Source organism: Schistocerca americana, chromosome 3 (assembly GCF_021461395.2).
Source record: "Schistocerca americana isolate TAMUIC-IGC-003095 chromosome 3, iqSchAmer2.1, whole genome shotgun sequence".
Lineage (NCBI taxonomy): Eukaryota > Metazoa > Arthropoda > Insecta > Orthoptera > Acrididae > Schistocerca > Schistocerca americana.
In genome coordinates, this window is record NC_060121.1 from 385,559,076 (window position 1) to 385,578,242 (window position 19,167).

Consider the following 19,167-nt stretch of genomic DNA (forward strand, 5'->3'; position numbering starts at 1 on the left):
AAAATGTACAAAAGCTGAACAATACACTAATTTGATTTTATTGGTTTTCTTTATTAATTTAAACTGTTATGTAGGTTTGTTGTTCCAGTTTTTTGTTAAAGTTTTTTCCTGTATACTTCGTTTTTATTTATTTACTGCTCAAATTTTTACTTTTTAGATTGCATTTCCAGCAACTGTCAAAGATGTTATTTGCTGCACGTTTCTGCTTCAATCTAGATGTGTAACTTCTCTTCCAGTGTAGTTTACAAACATTGTAACTTCATTAGTGACAATACTCAGTAAATGACTGAAGATGGCCTTGTAAGCCGAAAACCGGTTAACACAATAAAAGTAATACCATACAACAAACACAATGGATGTTTGATTTTAATGATATCTTCTAGCGCTACGAAGTCTATCTGAGTAGGTGCTTCGGCCATCAGGACATTATCGAATGCCTTTTATTCATCGTAGACGTTAAATTTCCTTCTATGATGCGACGAACAGATGGTATTCGAATGAAAACGACACTCTTTACGTAGACAAATTTCGTTCATTCCTTCTGACAGATAATAAATCCAAACAATTTTTTCGTACGCAGCACAGGCCATCGCAGAATGCTTATATGCACTAGAAAAATAATATTATCAAGTATCAAAGAAATTATCTCGTTACTGCTCTAATTTTAGTTGTTAGTGTCTTCTGTGTGTTTGGTATAAGACATAATAATTCTGTCAGCTGTTATAGGTCAACTCGTTCTTAAGCAGCGGTGTACCATGTCACAAAATGGCAACAATGCCTGTGAGTTGTGCATCATGAAATCGTAAGCTTTTGGTTCGCTGATATACTCACTTGTTCTGAGGAGAACAGACACAGCAGCACTGATGAGGAATAAGATTCTGTTGTTGGGGACGCAACAGGCCCCTATTACTACAAGGGTGAATCGCCCTAGCAGGTCCGCCACGCCCGCAACTGACATGCAGAATGCGGATTCCTCGCGGCTGAGGTTGTTGTGAAACAGGTACAGCGGCAGCAACGTCATGAACATCATGTCTACGAAGAAGACCAGCGACGTGCCGATCAGGACGTTAGTGAATCGGAGGTCTTGCATTAGCCGCAGATCCAACAGGTCTATAATTACTGACCACCACCTACAAAGAAAAATACACAATTTAAAAGATTTTCATAGTAAAATGTGTTTGCTGCAACAGGAGAAATATGATACTATTTCAAGAAACTTCATCCAAGTTACGGCTTATGCTTTTTGTTCACTTTTTCTTGCTAGCATTTTTTGCATACTTGGCGTAAGTTGTACAAGGTGAGAGCTAACTAGTAAAATATGTATTATTAGTAACTCGATATGCGGGAAAAAGTTGTAACGTAACAGCGCTATACGCACTTATATTCTGACGTTGTTTATCCATGTTAACAATGCCGATCTATTCTTTTTGGGAGATTGATTACTGAGCATTGCCAGTATTACTTACGTTTGAATTTATTGTTTCTACACTGTAAAGGAAACATCGTGAATATTTAATGAAACTGAATCATAACTAGGTATGTATGAACTGAAACTCTGTACGAATTAATCTTACCAGGAGAGAAAAATGCCACTATTTTCGAACTTGGTCTTCTACCACGATAAAGACTGCCACTCTTTGCACCTCCTGGCACGTAGCTTCCAGGAAGAGCATCATCAGTCACCGTGTAGCCACTGCTGAATTCAGTGAACTTCAAACAGCTGCAGTGGTCCCAAGTAGTGAAAAATCCAACAGCTGATGTTAAACTGCTTCGGGTCGAAGAATAAGGATGCGCACAAGCCATGTTAAGGCTCTGACCATAATCTGATAATACAAGGCTGCATTCAATGCAGTGGGAGTCTCATGAATTTGGTACCGTCGTACTTGTCGTGTTGAGCTTGGGTATGACTTGCTGCAGACGATCTAAAGCTGCTGCAGTCTGCTGATTGGAAGCTGCATAGAAATTTTCAGCTGTTCTAGGACAACATTACACATACTTATTTTAGTTTCGTGAAGAAGAAAAGCTGCCTTTATCTGCCTATCACATTTTAACAAGAAAATACATCTGACTTTTGTAATGTTAACATTGCAGTTATTGAGATATGTATTTTACACATATTACTTCCCATTTCTATGCTGTTTTGCAGAAAGTTTAGTTGTGACTTATAAATGTAACATCTTGCCCAGTTCGTTAAAGGAGCTGTGAAGACTTAACCCATTCAGCTTTAGTGTGGTATCTAAATCTCTGTTCGTACAAGTGTAATTAAGATTAGACTAGAAAACAACAATCAGTAACACACAAATATCAGTCAAATTTTCTTGGATGTTGTTATAAAGGAAATACTTTTACCTGTTACTACGTCATATACGATTCGAATAGAAATTACGAACTAAATTTGTCATTCTAACAGCACATCAAAGTTTTACTTATTTTTCTTATGATGGAACATATCTGGTACTGACATATGGATAGGAAGTTACTGCCTGCTTCACCATCTTGATCATTATTATAATCTAAAAGCTGTGCAACAGAGAATAGCGATAGTTAGTTGTCACTATAGTCGACATAATCATCTCCAAAGATTAAGCAACCGTTTTATATATTTAAAATAATTATTTATTGTTCGGTCTCAGTTGCAATTTTTATTAGATTTCGTGTTTTGATCATTCTGAATCATTTTCAGATATAAATATCTGAAGTGTGATTCTGAATAGACAAGACACAAGTACTTAGATCTATGGACGATCTAGAGTGATCGAACCATGTAATCTAATAAAATATATGTAAATGAGACGGAACAATAAATGAAAATTATCACAGTTGGTCACGTGGTTACATCATAAAATAAATAATTGCCCTATAACGACCGGTCAGCGATGGTATAAAAGATTTACAGGTGGAATTTCTGAAGGTGAGTTGTGCTATTTCCAGTCTATTATACGTATGGGCACTGAATTGGTTATTGTACCCAGTGTAATCTCTTGCCTGGTTAGTTATTATTTCCAATGAAGCACTCCACAAAACTAACTTGGATGAATTGCCAATTACGAACTCTCTCAGCACATGAATAATATATGTCGTTTCTAATTAGAGTGACATATGTAATTAAGAAATGGTGTGGTGAACTTAATGATAACATAACAAATGAATATATAATTATAATATATTAAATATCAATGTAATTGGGGAAATAGCACTGCAGTAGTAAAGACTAAACAAAAACAGTAAAAATGTCTTCATGAGTAAAATTTCAAGCTGCAGCATTACAGAGATACCAGTGAAAATATAAGTGGGAACATGATTCGGAAACGATGATGTGAGAAATGTAGATAGCGAACCATTAAAGGAAATTAGCAATTATAAGGAATGATTGAGGAATGCTTGCGGATTACTTGTATTAATAATTCATATTAATTGATAGGATAATTTTACTGCAGTTCAAATGATTAAAGTTCATCTATCCATACCAGTATGTTCCTGAGGAACTACAGAACTGTCTTACCGGTTGCTGCACAGTTATCATCTCACATTCTATAATTTAAGACGTTAAGTAAGTTTGGCGGACGGTTCATTTCAAAAGCGTTATCTTTCTTCACATTACAGAAATGACCACTGTGCGGGGGGATCTCTTGGAAGACTGCCGTTAAAAAGAAGTGGCGTTAGGTACCATAACAAATACGCCTCTGCAGCCGCTCGGTCACTTTTTCGCGTCTACTATCCTTAGAAAGCAGACTCACATCAGTTGGACCTATAGAGGGGAATGGGTACTGTTTTGTGCTAAATGGCACTGCTGTTGGTATTGCTATACTGCGGAGGCAAAGACTGATTACTTCTCTTTCATTTTGCTCATTTCATTCGGTTAATGGTAGTTCAGTCCCGGATCATTTACTTCATACGGACGTGATTCCATATTAGAACAGTATTGGACACCAGCCCCTGGTGTTCCGAGACGGTAGGAGTTAGTAAAAGTGATCACAAGAGTTAAATCTGAATGGTTCCCATTAATCACATTCATGCTCTCCTGGTTGCTGCACAGGTACTGATCACCACATTCAAAACCCTGGCTGTGGAATAATCATGAGGTGATATAGCTAAGATTTCCCTCGTTATTCCGATTGCACAATCTTTTGGCAACGGCAACTATCTTCCGAGCGCTTACAACACGCCGTCACTCATAGGCCAGCTGCCAGTGACTGATGCTTTCTGTAGGCGGGAACAAAGGCATAGCTGCGTTCGTTGGTCCCAGCCACAACTCCAGCGAAGGAAGTCTCCCGCCCTCCTTTGATTTACGCAGGAAAGATGATGGTCCGATAATTTTTGAAGAGACATCGTATATCTAAAGTTGTGCTTCATTTCATGTAGACAGTTGCCAACCCATTAAAAGTGTTTCTGTCAATGAGTTGCAAGCAGGAGTTGCTTTTCAGGGAAAATACCTGAAAGAGACTGCTGGTAGGGAGACAGAGTGAGTGCTTTTTCCAATCATTTTCAGTTGACGATACAATTCATCTAAGCTGCCCCTGTACAGAGCGATGGAGAGATCGCATTGTCGTCGCTAAGACTAAGGACTACGAAACCTCACGTATCCTTCCAGTGTATGAAAATGGGTTATACCTCAGGAGATCAACCAAATCTCAGGTGACGTGACTCGCACATACGAGATTTATATGGGAAGTCCGAAATACGCGAAAATACATGTCAATTTGTGCTTCAAGTTCACAGAATGTCTTAAGTAAACATCTTTATGAATATTCGCTCATCAGTTACAGTCTTTGTAGAACCTCAGTAAACATTACAAAACCTGCATTACATATAGCTCTTAGAAATTATTTTTCAGTCGTAACTTTCCTTTGCCTTTCCTTTTCACCCTTTTCTTGTTAATAGTAACAAATAAAATATATTGAGAATTGTTTCGGGTTATTTGAAATGTAAGTAACGTAAGACGTCAAAGTAAAAGAAATTTCCGCACTGGAACTCGACCCCGTGGCCTTCGTATCACCGTTCTGTGCTGTTTTCGCTGCAACAATCAGCGACTGGCAAATACGCTGCCATAAATGGCTCATACCTCGCCCGACCCGAGCCAAAAATTCTATTTTTTCTGAAAGTTTGGGAATTTGGGGCTTCTATTTCTGTCACTTTCATTTCAAGCCAAGGCCCTCAAATATCACAAATCTGGACGAAATCGGTCGGACGAGTGAACGCGGTCCCCTTGTAAGAATCCATGCCAATGGTTAATCAATATCCGCCAAAAACTACTGGTACGCAAACATCCTCATTGCCAGCACCAAGTCTCTTCAAGGCCGCAATAACATCTCTTTCTCGATACTGTTGTTAACGTAGAGTTTTTATTTCGTTTTTACTTTCCTCACAGCTATCTGCGGTCTACACTCTTTAAACGTATACATATTTCGTTTGGTGATACACCGCGTTTGTTCCTGTTGTGATAGTCTTTACTTCTAACGTCAGTGAGGCACGGCTTCAGTTATTCAGTTAAACACTCACATGTTCTTTACAACAAGCAGTCGTATTCAACCTTCTTTCTAATCGGAATCACTTTGTCAGCACTCCATGGGAGCTATGGGGAGGACAGCTGCAGAAGTCTTCACTGCTTTAAAGCATACTTCTGAGCGAAAGCTTCGGCTTCTACTGACAGCGTTGTGTAACATCGGATGAGCTTTCAACATACCGATATAAACTTACGTTCGATTCCATGCAGCAACTGGGCGGGGACAGCGAATCTAGCCAGTCTACACTACTTCGCAGACCCTTGTTGTGTGTAAAAGGAACGCGTAACTAGCCACTGTAGCTAACGTAAAACTTTGAGAAGCCACCGAAAGCGTTAAACCTACGACAGTTTACAGACTCTGATGGGAGCTCTGTCCGTTTATATAGTGAATTTGCCAGTGATGTAGCTCCACTGTTAAGCGCAATTTTCTACTGAACCATTATACTAAGAACCGTTTCCAACGCCTGGGGAAGATTCTATGATGGAAAAAGTTGGCACATACAATTATTATTTTCAGTTGACACCAAATCTATTGGACTTCGTTATATGTACACTATGTGGTCAAAAGTATCCGGACACCCACGAAAACATACGATTTTCATATTAGGTGCATTGTGATGCCACCTACTGCCAGGTACTCCAAACCAGCGACCTCAATAATCATTAGACAGAGAGCAGAATGGAGCTCTCCGCGGAAGTCACCAACTTCGAACGTTGTCAGGTGATTGGGTGTCACTTGTGTCATACGTCTGTACGTGAGATTTCCACACTCCTAAACATCCCTAGGCCCACTGTTTCCGATGTGACAGTAAAGTGGAAACATGAAGGGACATATACAGCACAAAATGGTACTGGCCGACCTCATTTGTTGACTGATAGAAACCGCCGACAGTTGAAGAGGTTCGTAATGTATAATAGGCAGACATCTATCCAAACTGCATCAGGATCCACTGCAAGTACTATGACAGGTAGGCGGGAGGTGAGGAAACTTGGATTTCAAGGTCGAACGGCCTCGCTTGGTGTAAAGAGCGTAAACATTGGACGATTGAACACTGAAAAAGCATTGTTTGAAGTGACGAATACGGTACACTAGGTGGCGATCCGATGGCAGGGTGTGGATATGGCGAATGCCCAGTGAACATCATCTGCCAGCGTGTGCAGTGCCCACAGTAAAATTCGGAGGCGGTGGTGTTATGGTGCGGTCGTGTTTTTCACAGAGGGGCTTGCACCCCTTGTTGTTTTGCGTGGCACTATCACAGCACAGGCCTACACTGATGTTTTAAGCGCTTTCTTGCTTCCAACTGTTGAAGAACAATTTGGGGATGGCGACTGCATCTTTCTACACGATCGAACAACTGTTCATAATGCACGGCCTGTGGCGGAGAGGTTACACGACAATAACATCCCTGTAATGGACTGGCCTGCACAGAGTGCTGACCTGAATCCTACAGAACACCTATGGGATGTTTTGGAACGGCGACTTCGTGCCAGGCTTCACCGACCGACATCGATACCTTTCTTCAGTGCAGCATTCCGTGAAGAATGGACTGTCATTCCCCAAGAAACCTTCCAGCACCTGATTGAACGTATGCCTGCGAGAGTGAAGTTGTCATCGAGGCTAAGGTTGGGCCAACACCATATTGAATTCCAGCATTACTGATGGAGGGCGCCACGAACTTATAAGTCATTTTCAGCCAGGTGCCTGGATACGTTTGATCACATAGTGTTTATGTACAGTAGTTCCATCCTACAAATATAATGTGTGTTAAATACCTTGTACGGCTTATTGTGTATTTTGGTGGTGGGGGTCAAGAACGTTAGTTGTACTAAGAGAAGATCTTAATTTTCGTGAAGGCTCGAAATGTCATCTTATGATGGAACATCACACTCGAAACCAAATTTGGATAACTCAGTTGTTTTATAGTTTTTGCTTTGTTTACTAAGTAATTTGATGAAGGATTGCGGATGAAGTGATTGAATTTTTTGGTGTCTATGTATGATTCTATTCTACCAATTATATATAAATATGTCTTGAAGTTGATAAAAGCAGCACAATTGAAAAAACCTTGACCACAGCATTATATTTTCTAGTTTTTCTCGTCATATTAATAGTGCTTTAGAAAAGTCTCCTGGGTTTAGTTTACGAACACCATCACTGAGAACTTGATGATATCCTTAGAAAGATTGAAATGTGTCGCAGGAGAAGTCGTTGATCCTTTTTGTTATTTTGTGAACAAAATAGTATAGGTCACGTTTTATTAAACTGTTATGATTGGTGCGCCATGATACACACCAACTGACACCACCTGTAGCAAATGTAGGCTACTGTGTTTTGGTTAACATCTTAAGAAGGCCAAACCCGGCCTAAAGCGGTAGTAAAAGCTACATAAAACCTTATCCGAACTGTTCATCATATTACAAGAAATATCCGATTTGGATAAGATATTTTAAGTTTTCGTTAGAAACTGAGTCGTTTTGGTCTCGCCCCGTGGGCTATCAGCTGCTCTACTGAAGATGAAGACTGTCCAGTGCGAATGATTGTCTCTGATCGGTTCACGTTCGCGAGAATTGAGTTAGAGCTCACGCAAAATAACGAGGCACCGGCGCTTAAACACCTTCTCGTCAACGCTGGGCGAGTCCATCCCGCTGTTCCCAAGGAAAGGCCGCGTTAGTTGACTGCCTCTAGTCGACCTACTCACTTCGAGTGTTCTAGTCGCTGTCTCTTTATGACATGGCATGGCACCAGTCTTAACGCATCACTAAAATAGGGAAAGTCCTTCATTATCGGACACGTGTGATCATACGCTATACTGTTAAATTTTTATCCGAAGAGGCAAATGCGGAAGCGAAGATTTCTTTAAAAATTGTTCTTGCAGGAACCACTGACTATTGCAGCCGCTCTATAACGCGAATAAAGCGTCGCAGCGAGTACATGTGTTGGAAAAAAATACGGAAAAACCGCGAGCGATGCATGCTTGAACATAAATGCAGACGCTACCCATCACTGCGGGTGGTGCTGTTGTATTTGACAACGAACCTGTGCAGTACCCACAATACCTTGTGCGTGTCAGTTACGGCCAGAACAGTGTTCTGTCATGTTGTGAGTGCATTACTCCGGAGCTAAGTGAATTCGAACGTGGGCAAGTTGTTGGTGCTCGTATGGTGGGGGCTTTTGTAACCAAGACAGCCGAAGTGTTTCGTGTTTCGAGAGGCACCATATCGAAGATTTATCCTGCATACAGGGAAAGCGGAAAAACATCACCCTCTTAGTCAAATCACGGATGAAAGCGTGTGTCGAGTGACGAAAAATAAGAGGACGACAGTTGCAAAATCAGTCCAGAATTGAATATCGCACTCGCGAATACTGTCAGCATCAAATCAACGCATAGGAATCTCCATAAGCGGGACACTGCAAGGTGAACTGCATTTCCAAAACCTCGCACACTGTTCCAAATGCTCGTAACACGGAAACCAAACGCAAACCAAAAAACCTGAACTAAGAAGCTACGGAATTTAGTCGGTTGACGCTTGTTGCTCATAGCTTCCAACGTCTGTTTTGTTCATCAAATAAAAAGTGTAAATGACTTCTCCTGAAACACAATGCAGCCTTTCTATAATGTGGTTTTATTTCTAATGAGAGAACCACGTTCTCGAATTTACATGTGTAATACACCGTTCCAAGCCTACGACGCAGACTGCTCGCTGACAACAGTGAAACGTGGCGGGTGTTTGGTGACGATTCAGGCAACCATATACTTCATGGCTCTGTCGTTACTCTGTAACGTCACATTACTGCCTAAGATATGCTGCTGAACAGGTATATCCTATGTTACAATATTTGTTCCCCAATGGTTAGGCTGTGTTCTAAAGAGACAGGGCCCCCTTTCCACAGTTCGCATCGCGCAGGACTGGTTATGTGATCTGAAGAATGAACTGTCACGTTTTCTCTACCCCCTAAAATCACCAGATCTCAAAATTGTTCAGCCTTTGTGGTTTATTTGGAGAGACAGATAATAGTTACCTGAAGTTGCCGTTAGTTTGCAGGAAGGACGGTGTAAGATATACTTGAAAATCATACAGGACCTGTATTTATCCATTACGAGACGACTGAAAGCTGTTTTGAATACCAACGGTTTTCCTACACCGTTTTAGGCATAGTAATATGTTGCGCGTTTGGTGTTTCCCTATTTTTGTTCATCGCCTGCACTTTTCAACGCTTCATTACACCGAAGAAGGCCACGAAAATTTTGCTTTTAGGTAGTTGAACAAACAAGATGTCAGAAGACTTACATATTATTTCTGCATGGCACATGTTTATTTTACTTTGTTGATATATTAGAAAGCCATACACACCACTATACTACATCTTTCACACCTTTTTTGTTTCACGACACTCCTTTCTGGCAGCGCACGATCGATGGGTTTTTGCTTCGTTAATAATTTGTTTATTTGATTCTTTGTCGCTGTCATACTTAGGAATTATTTGCACACTAAGGTAGTGGTTCTCAAAATGTGCGGCAGGGTGCACTGGTGCGCACTAGAACATTTCAGGGTGCTCCCTGTAATATTTTAGGAAAACATATGCCCAAATATAAAAGAACATATAGCTACTCAATTTTATTCATTTCACGTCAGGTTTAACACGGAACGAGTCCTTACGTTTCGTCGGATTATTCAGTTTGGTTAAGGAAATAAGGTGGCTTATTCTCCCTATTCGGAATGTTTGTTTAATAGTTTCTCTTGCCTTTCGTCTTGGCAGGGTAAGAGGCATTTGGGTGACACTCGTGCTTCAAGATTCTCTTACAGTTTTATACAGAGTTATTTGTTCGTATTGTGATAATGTATGTTTTTTATTGATGCAAGTTGTATTTTCTGTAGTCTGGACGCGAAATTCAAAATAAAGTGTTATTTTATCACAGTATTTGTTTCCTGTGCTGATTGCTGTCAAATATTCCTCAGAAATGTGTATGCAGTGTGCCCATAATTATTTGAGGTCATTTACATGCGTCCGAAGGTCAAAAGGTTTGAGAACCCCTGCTCTAAGGCAAGTGAAACGAGGCACAACGATGGAGTTACCCGAATGGAACGACAATCGGCAGATGTGCTGTACATTTGCAGACGAACAAATAACTGCAATTTCAGAAAAATTGTACGAGTTGTTCAAGGGAAAGAGCTTCACAAATAGAGGAAGTCAGTAACACGTTGGTCCACTTCTGACCCTTGTGCAAGGAGTTATTCGGCTTGGTATTGACTGACAGGATTGTTGGATGTCCAGCCAAATTCTGTGCAATTTGCTCGTTAGATCGTCAAAATCCCAAGCTGGTTGGAGGGCCCTGCCCACAACGCTCATATTATCAATTGGGGTGCGATTCGGCGACCTTTCTGGCCGATGTATTATTTGGCAAGAGCTTAGGTAAGCGTGTGCGGGCGGGCATTATCTTGTTCAAATATAAGACCAATATGGCTTGCCATAAAGAGCAACAAAACGGGGCGTAGAATATCGTCGACGTACCGTTGTGCTGTAAGCGTGCCGGCCGTTCGTTGTGGCCGAGCGGTTCTAGGCGCTTCAGTCCGGAACCGCTTGACTGCTACGGTCGCAGGTTCGAATCCTTCCTCGGGCATGGATGTGTGTGATGCCCTTAGGTTAGTTAGCCGGCCGAAGTGGCCGCGCGGTTCTGACGCTGCAGTCTGGAACCGCGAGACCGCTACGGTCGCAGGTTCGAATCCTGCCTCGGGCATGGATGTGTGTGATGTCCTTAGGTTAGTTAGGTTTAACTAGTTCTAAGTTCTAGGGGACTAATGACCTCAGCAGTTGAGTCCCATAGTGCTCAGAGCCATTTGAACCATTTTTTGAACCTTAGGTTAGTTAGGTTTAAGTAGTTCTAAGACTAGGGGGCTGATGACCTCAGATGTTAAGTCCCATGGTGCTTAGAGCCATTTGAAACATTTGTAAGTGTGCCACGGATGACAACCAACGAGTTCTGCTATGAAATGAAATACCATCCCTGACCATCGCTCCTGCTTGTCGGAATGTATGGCAATCCACCAGTCAGCTTGATATTCCACCTATGTCCAGTCGTCCCTGGACACGTCTTCACTGGTCATCAGGGATCGATTCGGAACGGGAACCGTCATTTAGTTCTACTGCAGTCACTGAGATTCCAGGGCGAATGTGCGGCCTTGTTGGTGTACAGGGTCAATGATAGTTGGAGCAAATGGAGCCTTGCGCTCAGCCTCCTTTCTGTGAGCCGTCCATTATCGGTCCTTGCGGTCACTGAAGCACCAGTTGCGCGTTTGATCGATGATAACGATGAATTCGGGGCTCCGACTGCCTCTCTGACCATTGCTCGGTGCTCAGGTTCTGTCGTCTGTCTAGGTCGACTACTTCCTTCTAGACTTCTCGTTCGGCCATGGTTCAAGCTTTGCTGCCAATATCGTCGAATAGTCTTAGATTGCACATTGAATTTCAAAATTTATCGAATTATTGAGTGTACTGTCATAGCTTTCTAATACAATAGTGTGCATTCTCGCGAGCTGTAGCTTACAAGTTATATGAGATAAAATTTTCTGCATAGCTTCAGCTGTTGAGCAGCACGTCCCGTACCGCACTGTCTTCGTTCATAACGGAGACCCCACTACTATTGCTGTCTCCACCACTAACACCCTGTCTGCGCAGGTGCGGGCCAAGTTAGTACGTGTACGTTCTACTATAGAGCTGGCGCTCTCAGTTGTGCAAGCAGTAGAATTTGAGGTTGGATGCTTTGTAGTAGGAAAGCACACACACACACACACACACACACACACACACACACACACACACACATACACATCTCGCTACAAAGGACAACATTGTTCAAAAAATTGATTAAAGTAAGTCTGATCCCCTGGCTTCGACCTAAGTTTTCAGTATTATTCCCTAGTTCACTATCAGGTGGATCGTGAAACTGGAAATCCTTTGCTACATATTCCTAAGTGGGAGTCCATTTGCCCTGCTCTCAGTCTACTGGGCTACTTGACTGACGAGAACACATTTCTATAATTTCTCTCACAAGTAATGTATTTAACAAAAATCAGGCGCTGTATTTGGATCGATGATATTTCAGTGAAGTAGTGATCTTTAATTTTCTTTTTCGTCCACATTTTGTTGTGTACCGGCTTCTGATAGTATGAAATTCAATGTGTTGACAGAGACATCAAAAGCCTGATTACACTTTATGGAGAACAAACTATCAGTTGCAGTAGTTGTGATTCTATGAGGGCTATTTTTTTCCAAGGACTGATCGGTTGCGAAATGGAAATCACAGTGAAAATCAAAAATATTGTATTTGAAACATTCGCCTACACCTTCTAGATAGTTTTCTACAGTTTCACCGCTCCTTCGGAGACATATACATAAGTGTGGTACCAACATTCCAAAACCCACGTCAGAGAAGGCAGCCTATGCTTTATGCCACTGATCTAGTCTCCAGCTCGCCGTCTGTGGGAAAATACTGCGATCAAAGCCAGGCATTCATGTGATCAACGAGATGAGAATCAAAGGGAGCCAAGTGCGGGCTGTGTGGTGGGTGACCAAACACTCCGTATCGAGAAATCTGCAGGAGCATCTTTGTTATTGCTGTAGTGTGCCACCCAGCATTCATGAAGAAGGACGATGCCTGATGACAACATTCCTCTTCACTTCTGAATTGCCCTTAGTAGGCGATTCTATCGAATCGCCTATTCTACTAGCTGTACGACGTCATCGGCTGACTCTCGCTTACTTCCCTGACCGCCTGCGTCATAAACATACGATATGTACTTCCTGGTTAAAAGTTCCTGCACCATTGCCGCACTTTGCTGTCATGCATGAAAGTTGCATAATGTGGGCTGCCTGAACCACTCAGCATGAAGAAATCGAATAACAGTACGCGCTTCGCATTTGGCGGGACTCTTTACTGTTTGGCACCTTTACGTGCTCTATGTACGCTCAGAAAGGGTCATCGGATTTTAACTGTGGTTTTAATTTCGCAAGCGATCGGATATTGCAAAAATAGTAGCACTCATGTAACCTATTTATCGGATGGGAATGGGAACTAGCTGGAGAGTGTTGTGGAGTTGGCTAGAAACGGTAATGAAAAGTGCAAGTTTAGAGTGTAATGGGATTTTGCGTTTTTTTTTATTCTGTGACCGTCTGAATAAACCAATATTTCTGAAATTTCACCAGCCATGTCCAGTAATATTGATCAGCCAAGTTACATTGCTCCAATGGTGTCAACTCACCTAGATTTCACAGTTTATTTAAAATTTTCTGTGTTCATTGAGCTCAAGGTACCTGCAGAGTAACTGCTGCTTAGAGATTAGTTGTTTCAGAGCATTACACTGCAATAGAGAGCAAAGTAAACTGCTTGGGAAAAAAAGTGAAGCATCCAGAACACCTGGTAAGATTTCAGTCTAACTTCATACATATGCACACCATCAGTGTGCACGTAAATGAGTGGAATTGCAATTCCCAGTCAGAGGCAGAATGACCAGCGAATTAGATTGGTGTTGTTCGTGTTTAACCTAGGTACCAGGCCTAGTAGGCTATTAAGAGGCATAAAGTGCATTAGATATTGCGTGATTACTGTGAAGTACATTGTTGTTCCAGGTACTTGCGTAGGATATCGTTATCAATACCAGGGAGGATTTAAAAGGGCCTTATTGTGGGTCTCCATTTGGTCGGATAGTTGAACCGTGCAGTGTTCAGATTTGGAAGGGGGACAGTGACCTGATACTAGTCTGCTTGGAAACGTTAGGGTGGGCATACTCGTCATCAAACTTCCGATCGACCATGTCGGAGGATCACCGTATCGTCCATCACGAACATCCTAACCCTTTCACGTCTGCGCCTGCTACCCAAGAAAAGTTCTACATTCTGTATCACCCCATACGATTAGTCAAAGGCAAGCAGTAACGGTTTAAGGAATTTCTGTTCCCTGCCTAGGTTACCGCCAACACCAAAATACAAATGACTGCGTTTGAAACGCTGCTGGTAAATGCTATCGCACTGTGTTCAGCGATGACCCGCGTTTCTGCCCTACCGTTTCCGACCTGGGGAAAGGTTGCATTGACATCATTTAGGAGAGGCACAGAGGTAATACTATTGGTGTGGGGAGCCATCAGGAATGTCTGGCACTATCGCGTTCTGGCCACATGCACACTCTGATAGGGGTCGAGAGGGTTCCCTATACTGCCGACCCTTAGATGTCGGTGAATGGCCTGTCTGCGTAAAGTAACATTTTTCAGGTGCCCAGGGAAGGTGTACAAGTGGAACAGAGAGTGTCGCCAAAACTGGGAGGTCTTAAAGGGACCCATTGTCGGTCTATTCACGCCAGTTTCAATTTCGCAGCCCCCCGTGCACATGTCACAAGTAGGTGGGAACAGAAAGGCTGAAAAAGCATAAACATTCTTTGCTGCTTTGGACCCCACTCAAACTTCTTCGAATGGTCTGAACGGTCCCCACCGCTTCCACTCTGTATACAAGAGCAAAATTGCGGTCGCTTTACACTTCAGAGGGGGAAGATCACGTGCAGTGGTGTTGCTGGTCCACGATGTCCTTAGAGAATGGCTGAATCGTTCGTGGGGTGTCAACAGTGTCAAAGGTTGTCAAAAAAAATGGCTCTGAGCACTATGGGACTCAACTGCTGAGGTCATTAGTCCCCTAGAACTTAGAACTAGTTAAACCTAACTAACCTAAGGACATCACACACATCCATGCCCGAGGCAGGATTCGAACCTGCGACCGTAGCGGTCTCGCGGTTCCAGACTGCAGCTCCAGAACCGCGCGGCCACTTCGGCCGGCGGTTGTCAAAAAAGCCGTCCTGTTGCTCATCAGAATGCGAACTGTCCTTTTCGACCGCAAAATGTGTGAAAATGACGTTCTTTATGCCACCTGTTGAGGACTTTTCGTTTAGTTCTGAACGGCAGCGTGTCTCAGATATTTTCTTGGGCCACCCACAAATAGCCCCGCGTGATTGCCACACTAGGCATCACATTCGGAGTGCGACTAACTTCCAGTCGTCTGACACGTCCACGGTGGCGTTGGAAAGAACTGTGAGAAACAGGCTGCCAATGTGATATCGTTTGCTCACCTTACAATTCACATGAACTTCGACCTCTGTCCTTGCTTTCACATCTTACTGCTTGAAGCGTCGCCGAGCCTGAAGGTGACGTTGCAGGGCACCATGTTTTTGCACCGTTACAGAGAAAGTCAAATTTTAAATATCGCATGCAATGGGAGAAAGCTAGAAGCTTTCAAATAAGTGGCCCTTTAATTATATACACAGAGTGTATGTCTCTCCTAAGAGATGTCAGGCGCATTTTGTTTCAGCAGATAGTTCGAATCAGTCCAAACAAATACAGCTCATCACGTCTTCCATGTTGCTCCCAGCGTAGGTGGAAAGTATCGGTTTGTTTCACGTTTCAAACAAATTCATTTCTTAAGTGGAAATTTACGTGCTCTTTCGACAGGGCGATATTCGTCTTATCGATGTGTGTTAACAGAGACAGTAAATCACGAGGAATAACCAGTACTCCTGCAGTGACTCCACCGCCCTGGCCCACACTGACTGCCGCCATGCAGAAGCGCTGCAGAGTCGCTGATGGAGTACTGATTATTCTTCGTGTTTTAGAGTTTCTGTTAATACATACGGATAAAACGAATAATGTACTGGACTAATTTCGCACCACTCTATCGAATGTGCACGTAAAATTGCGATTCAAAAATCGTTTTATTTGTGATGGCAAACATACAGACGTTTTACTTCGACGCAGGACATTGTATGAAAGACGAGGGGAGCACGATTTGTTTGGGCTGACTCCCACTACATCTGAAACATCAGAGAAAATGCACCTGATGACCCACAGAAGTGACACACACACACACACACACACACACACACACACACACACACACACGCACACACACACACACTATTTGAACAAAAGTATCCGGACACCTGGCTCAAAATGACTTACAAGTTCGTGGCGCCCTCCATCGGTAATGCTGGAATTCAATATGGAGTTGGCCCACCCTTATCCCTGATAACAGCTTTCACTCTCGCAGGCATGCGTTCAAACAGGTGCTGGAAGGTTTCTTAGGGGATGGCAGCCCATTCTTCACGGAGTGCTGCACTGAGCAGAGGTAACGATTTCGGTAGGTGAGGCCTGGGACGAGGTCGGCGTTCCAAAACATCTAAAAGGTGTTCTATAGGATTCTCGTCAGGACTCTGTGCCGCGCGGGATTAGCCGAGCTGTCTGGGGCGCTGCAGTCATGGACTGTGCGGCTGGTCCCGGCGGAGGTTCGAGGCCTTCCTCGGGCATAGGTGTGTGTGTTTGTCCTTAGGATAATTTAGGTTAAGTAGTGTGTAAGCTTAGGGACTGATGACCTTAGCAGTTAAGTCACATAAGATTACACACACATTTGAACATTTTTTTTTCAGGACTCCATTACAGGGATGTTACTGTCGTGTAACCACTCCGCCACATGCCGTGCATTATGAACATGCTCGATCGTGTTGGAAGATGCAATCGCCATTGCCGAATTGCTCTTCAACAGCGGGAAGCAAGAAGGTGCTTAAAAAATCAATTTAGGCCTGTGCTGTTATAGTACCACGAAGAACAAGAAGGGGTGCAAGCCTCTCCATGAAAAACATGACCACACCATAACACCACCGCATCCGAATTTTACTGTTGGCACTACACACGCTGGCAGATGACTTTCACCGGGAAGTCGCTATACCCACACCCTGCCGTCGGATCGCCACCTTGTGTACCGTGATTAATCACTCTATACAACGTTTTTCCACTGATCAATCGCCCATTGTTTACGCTCCTGGATACATGTCTGCCAATTACACATTACGACCCTCTTCAACCGTCGGCGGTCTCTGTCAGTCAACAGACGAAGTCCGACTGTACGCTTTTGTGCTGTACGTCTCCCTTCACGTTTCGACTTCACTATCACATCGGAAACAGTGGACCTAGGGATGTTTAGGAGTGTGGAAATCTTGCATACAGACGTGTGACACAAGTGACACGCAATCACCTGACAACGTTCGAAGTCGGTGAGTTCCGCGGAGAGCCCCATTCTGCTCTCTCACGATGTCTAATGATTATCGAGGTCGCTGGTTTGGAGTACCTGGCACTAGGTGGCAGCACAATGTACTTACTATGAAAAACGTATGTTTTTGGGCGTGTCCTGATACTTCTGATCAGATAGTAGAAAGGTATATCAAATATCTGTATCTGGCCCATCGAGGGATATACATACTTGTTACACGTTAAAGTGGTCTACACAGATTCTCCCAGGTACTTGACATCAATCGATTTCTAGTGTTTGTTCACCGATTCTTTAGTCAAACGTAATCTAATATTTTCTTGTGGATATACTTCTGTTGAGACTTCCGTTGATGTTAGTCTCTTATGATGGTGTCGTCAATTGATTATTGCTTCCTGACGACGTACCAATGAGAACAGAGAGCACTCTAACCTTTTGGACTGGTTCTCCGTCGTCTGCATGGCCTGTTCCGGGAAAGGGATGCTGTTGAAGCTGGCGATAGAGATGCGTGGACGCAGGACGGCGTCGCTGATCCTTGCCACGCTGCTGCTGCGCCGCCGCTCCTGCAAAAATACATCACACACACACAAGGCGCTTCAGTAGTAGCTGATTAAACTGGGGAGGTTGCGCTGCATCCAGGGTAAGGTGTCAGATTCACCTTCCCTCACGCAGGAGAGCCATGTGGTCAGATGTCTTTCCCTTTGTAGTACAATTATGAGATGTAGGGAAGCGTCCATTTCACGGCTGAGTCAAGGTTTGCCCCGAGGGGTGAATCATCTGACACACCAGAGACTCGTTACAAGCTTGCCATTATTTTGGAAATGGATGGAGACGGACGTGGAGCCGCAAGAGTAGTGCTTTCTGGTAGCACGATTGACAGTCCATGTGCCTACAAAGGATGCTATTGGTACTGCGGTTTATATGACTGAGAGTGACAGCCTTCAACAGCATATGTGTCTTGTTCTTGATATATTATGCCCTAGGTTCAGTTCTGATAGACAATAATGTCCAGTTAAGCAAGGATGAATACAGGATGATCATTGGAACATGATTCCCCCAGAATGACGAACGTACTTCCTCATCTTAAATCTTGTTGAGGATTCTTTCCTCTAAGTGTAACATGGCGTTGATGAAGCTGGTATTAGGGAAGGTCGGAGAAGGAAATACGTCGTGCTCTTTCAAACGCGCCTTCCCGGCTTTGGGCTTAATCTCTGTAAGGAAACCACGATGTAACACGCCGGGGCGTACAAATGGGTGGGGGGTACCTTAAACTGGTGGTGTCGTTCCTACTTTTCTTGACCGTGCGTCCTGTCCACACCACGTACCTGGCAATCCCGCGGCGGTCGTAATGTTCTGCTCCACACTGCTTCTAGCTTGCCTGAAATTATCTATCGAAATATGCAAGCGGGTTTAGGGGAGCCACTCAACGTTAAAACACAACTCTGTCCTATGTCTGGTATGAACATCTATATTCTGAGATGATATGGAAACCACAGGTTGCACTGTTTACAACTTTACACTCTAAATAGTAAATGTTATCCCAATTTACAATATTGATGATTAACAGTCCAAAATATCATTCGGACCA

General features: G+C 43.2%; 1 protein-coding gene across 1 annotated transcript in view; it reads right to left on the bottom strand.

The window, feature by feature from the left end:
- LOC124607294 (monocarboxylate transporter 2-like) overlaps positions 1-19,167 on the bottom strand; it is a 92,979-nt gene that overhangs the window by 11,630 nt on the left and 62,182 nt on the right. The window contains exons 6-7 of the mRNA XM_047139586.1: positions 18,012-18,142; positions 832-1,130 (exon numbers count right to left, since the gene is read on the bottom strand). Of these exons, the coding sequence (XP_046995542.1) occupies positions 832-1,130; positions 18,012-18,142 (430 nt within the window). The remainder of the gene's footprint in view (positions 1-831; positions 1,131-18,011; positions 18,143-19,167) is intronic.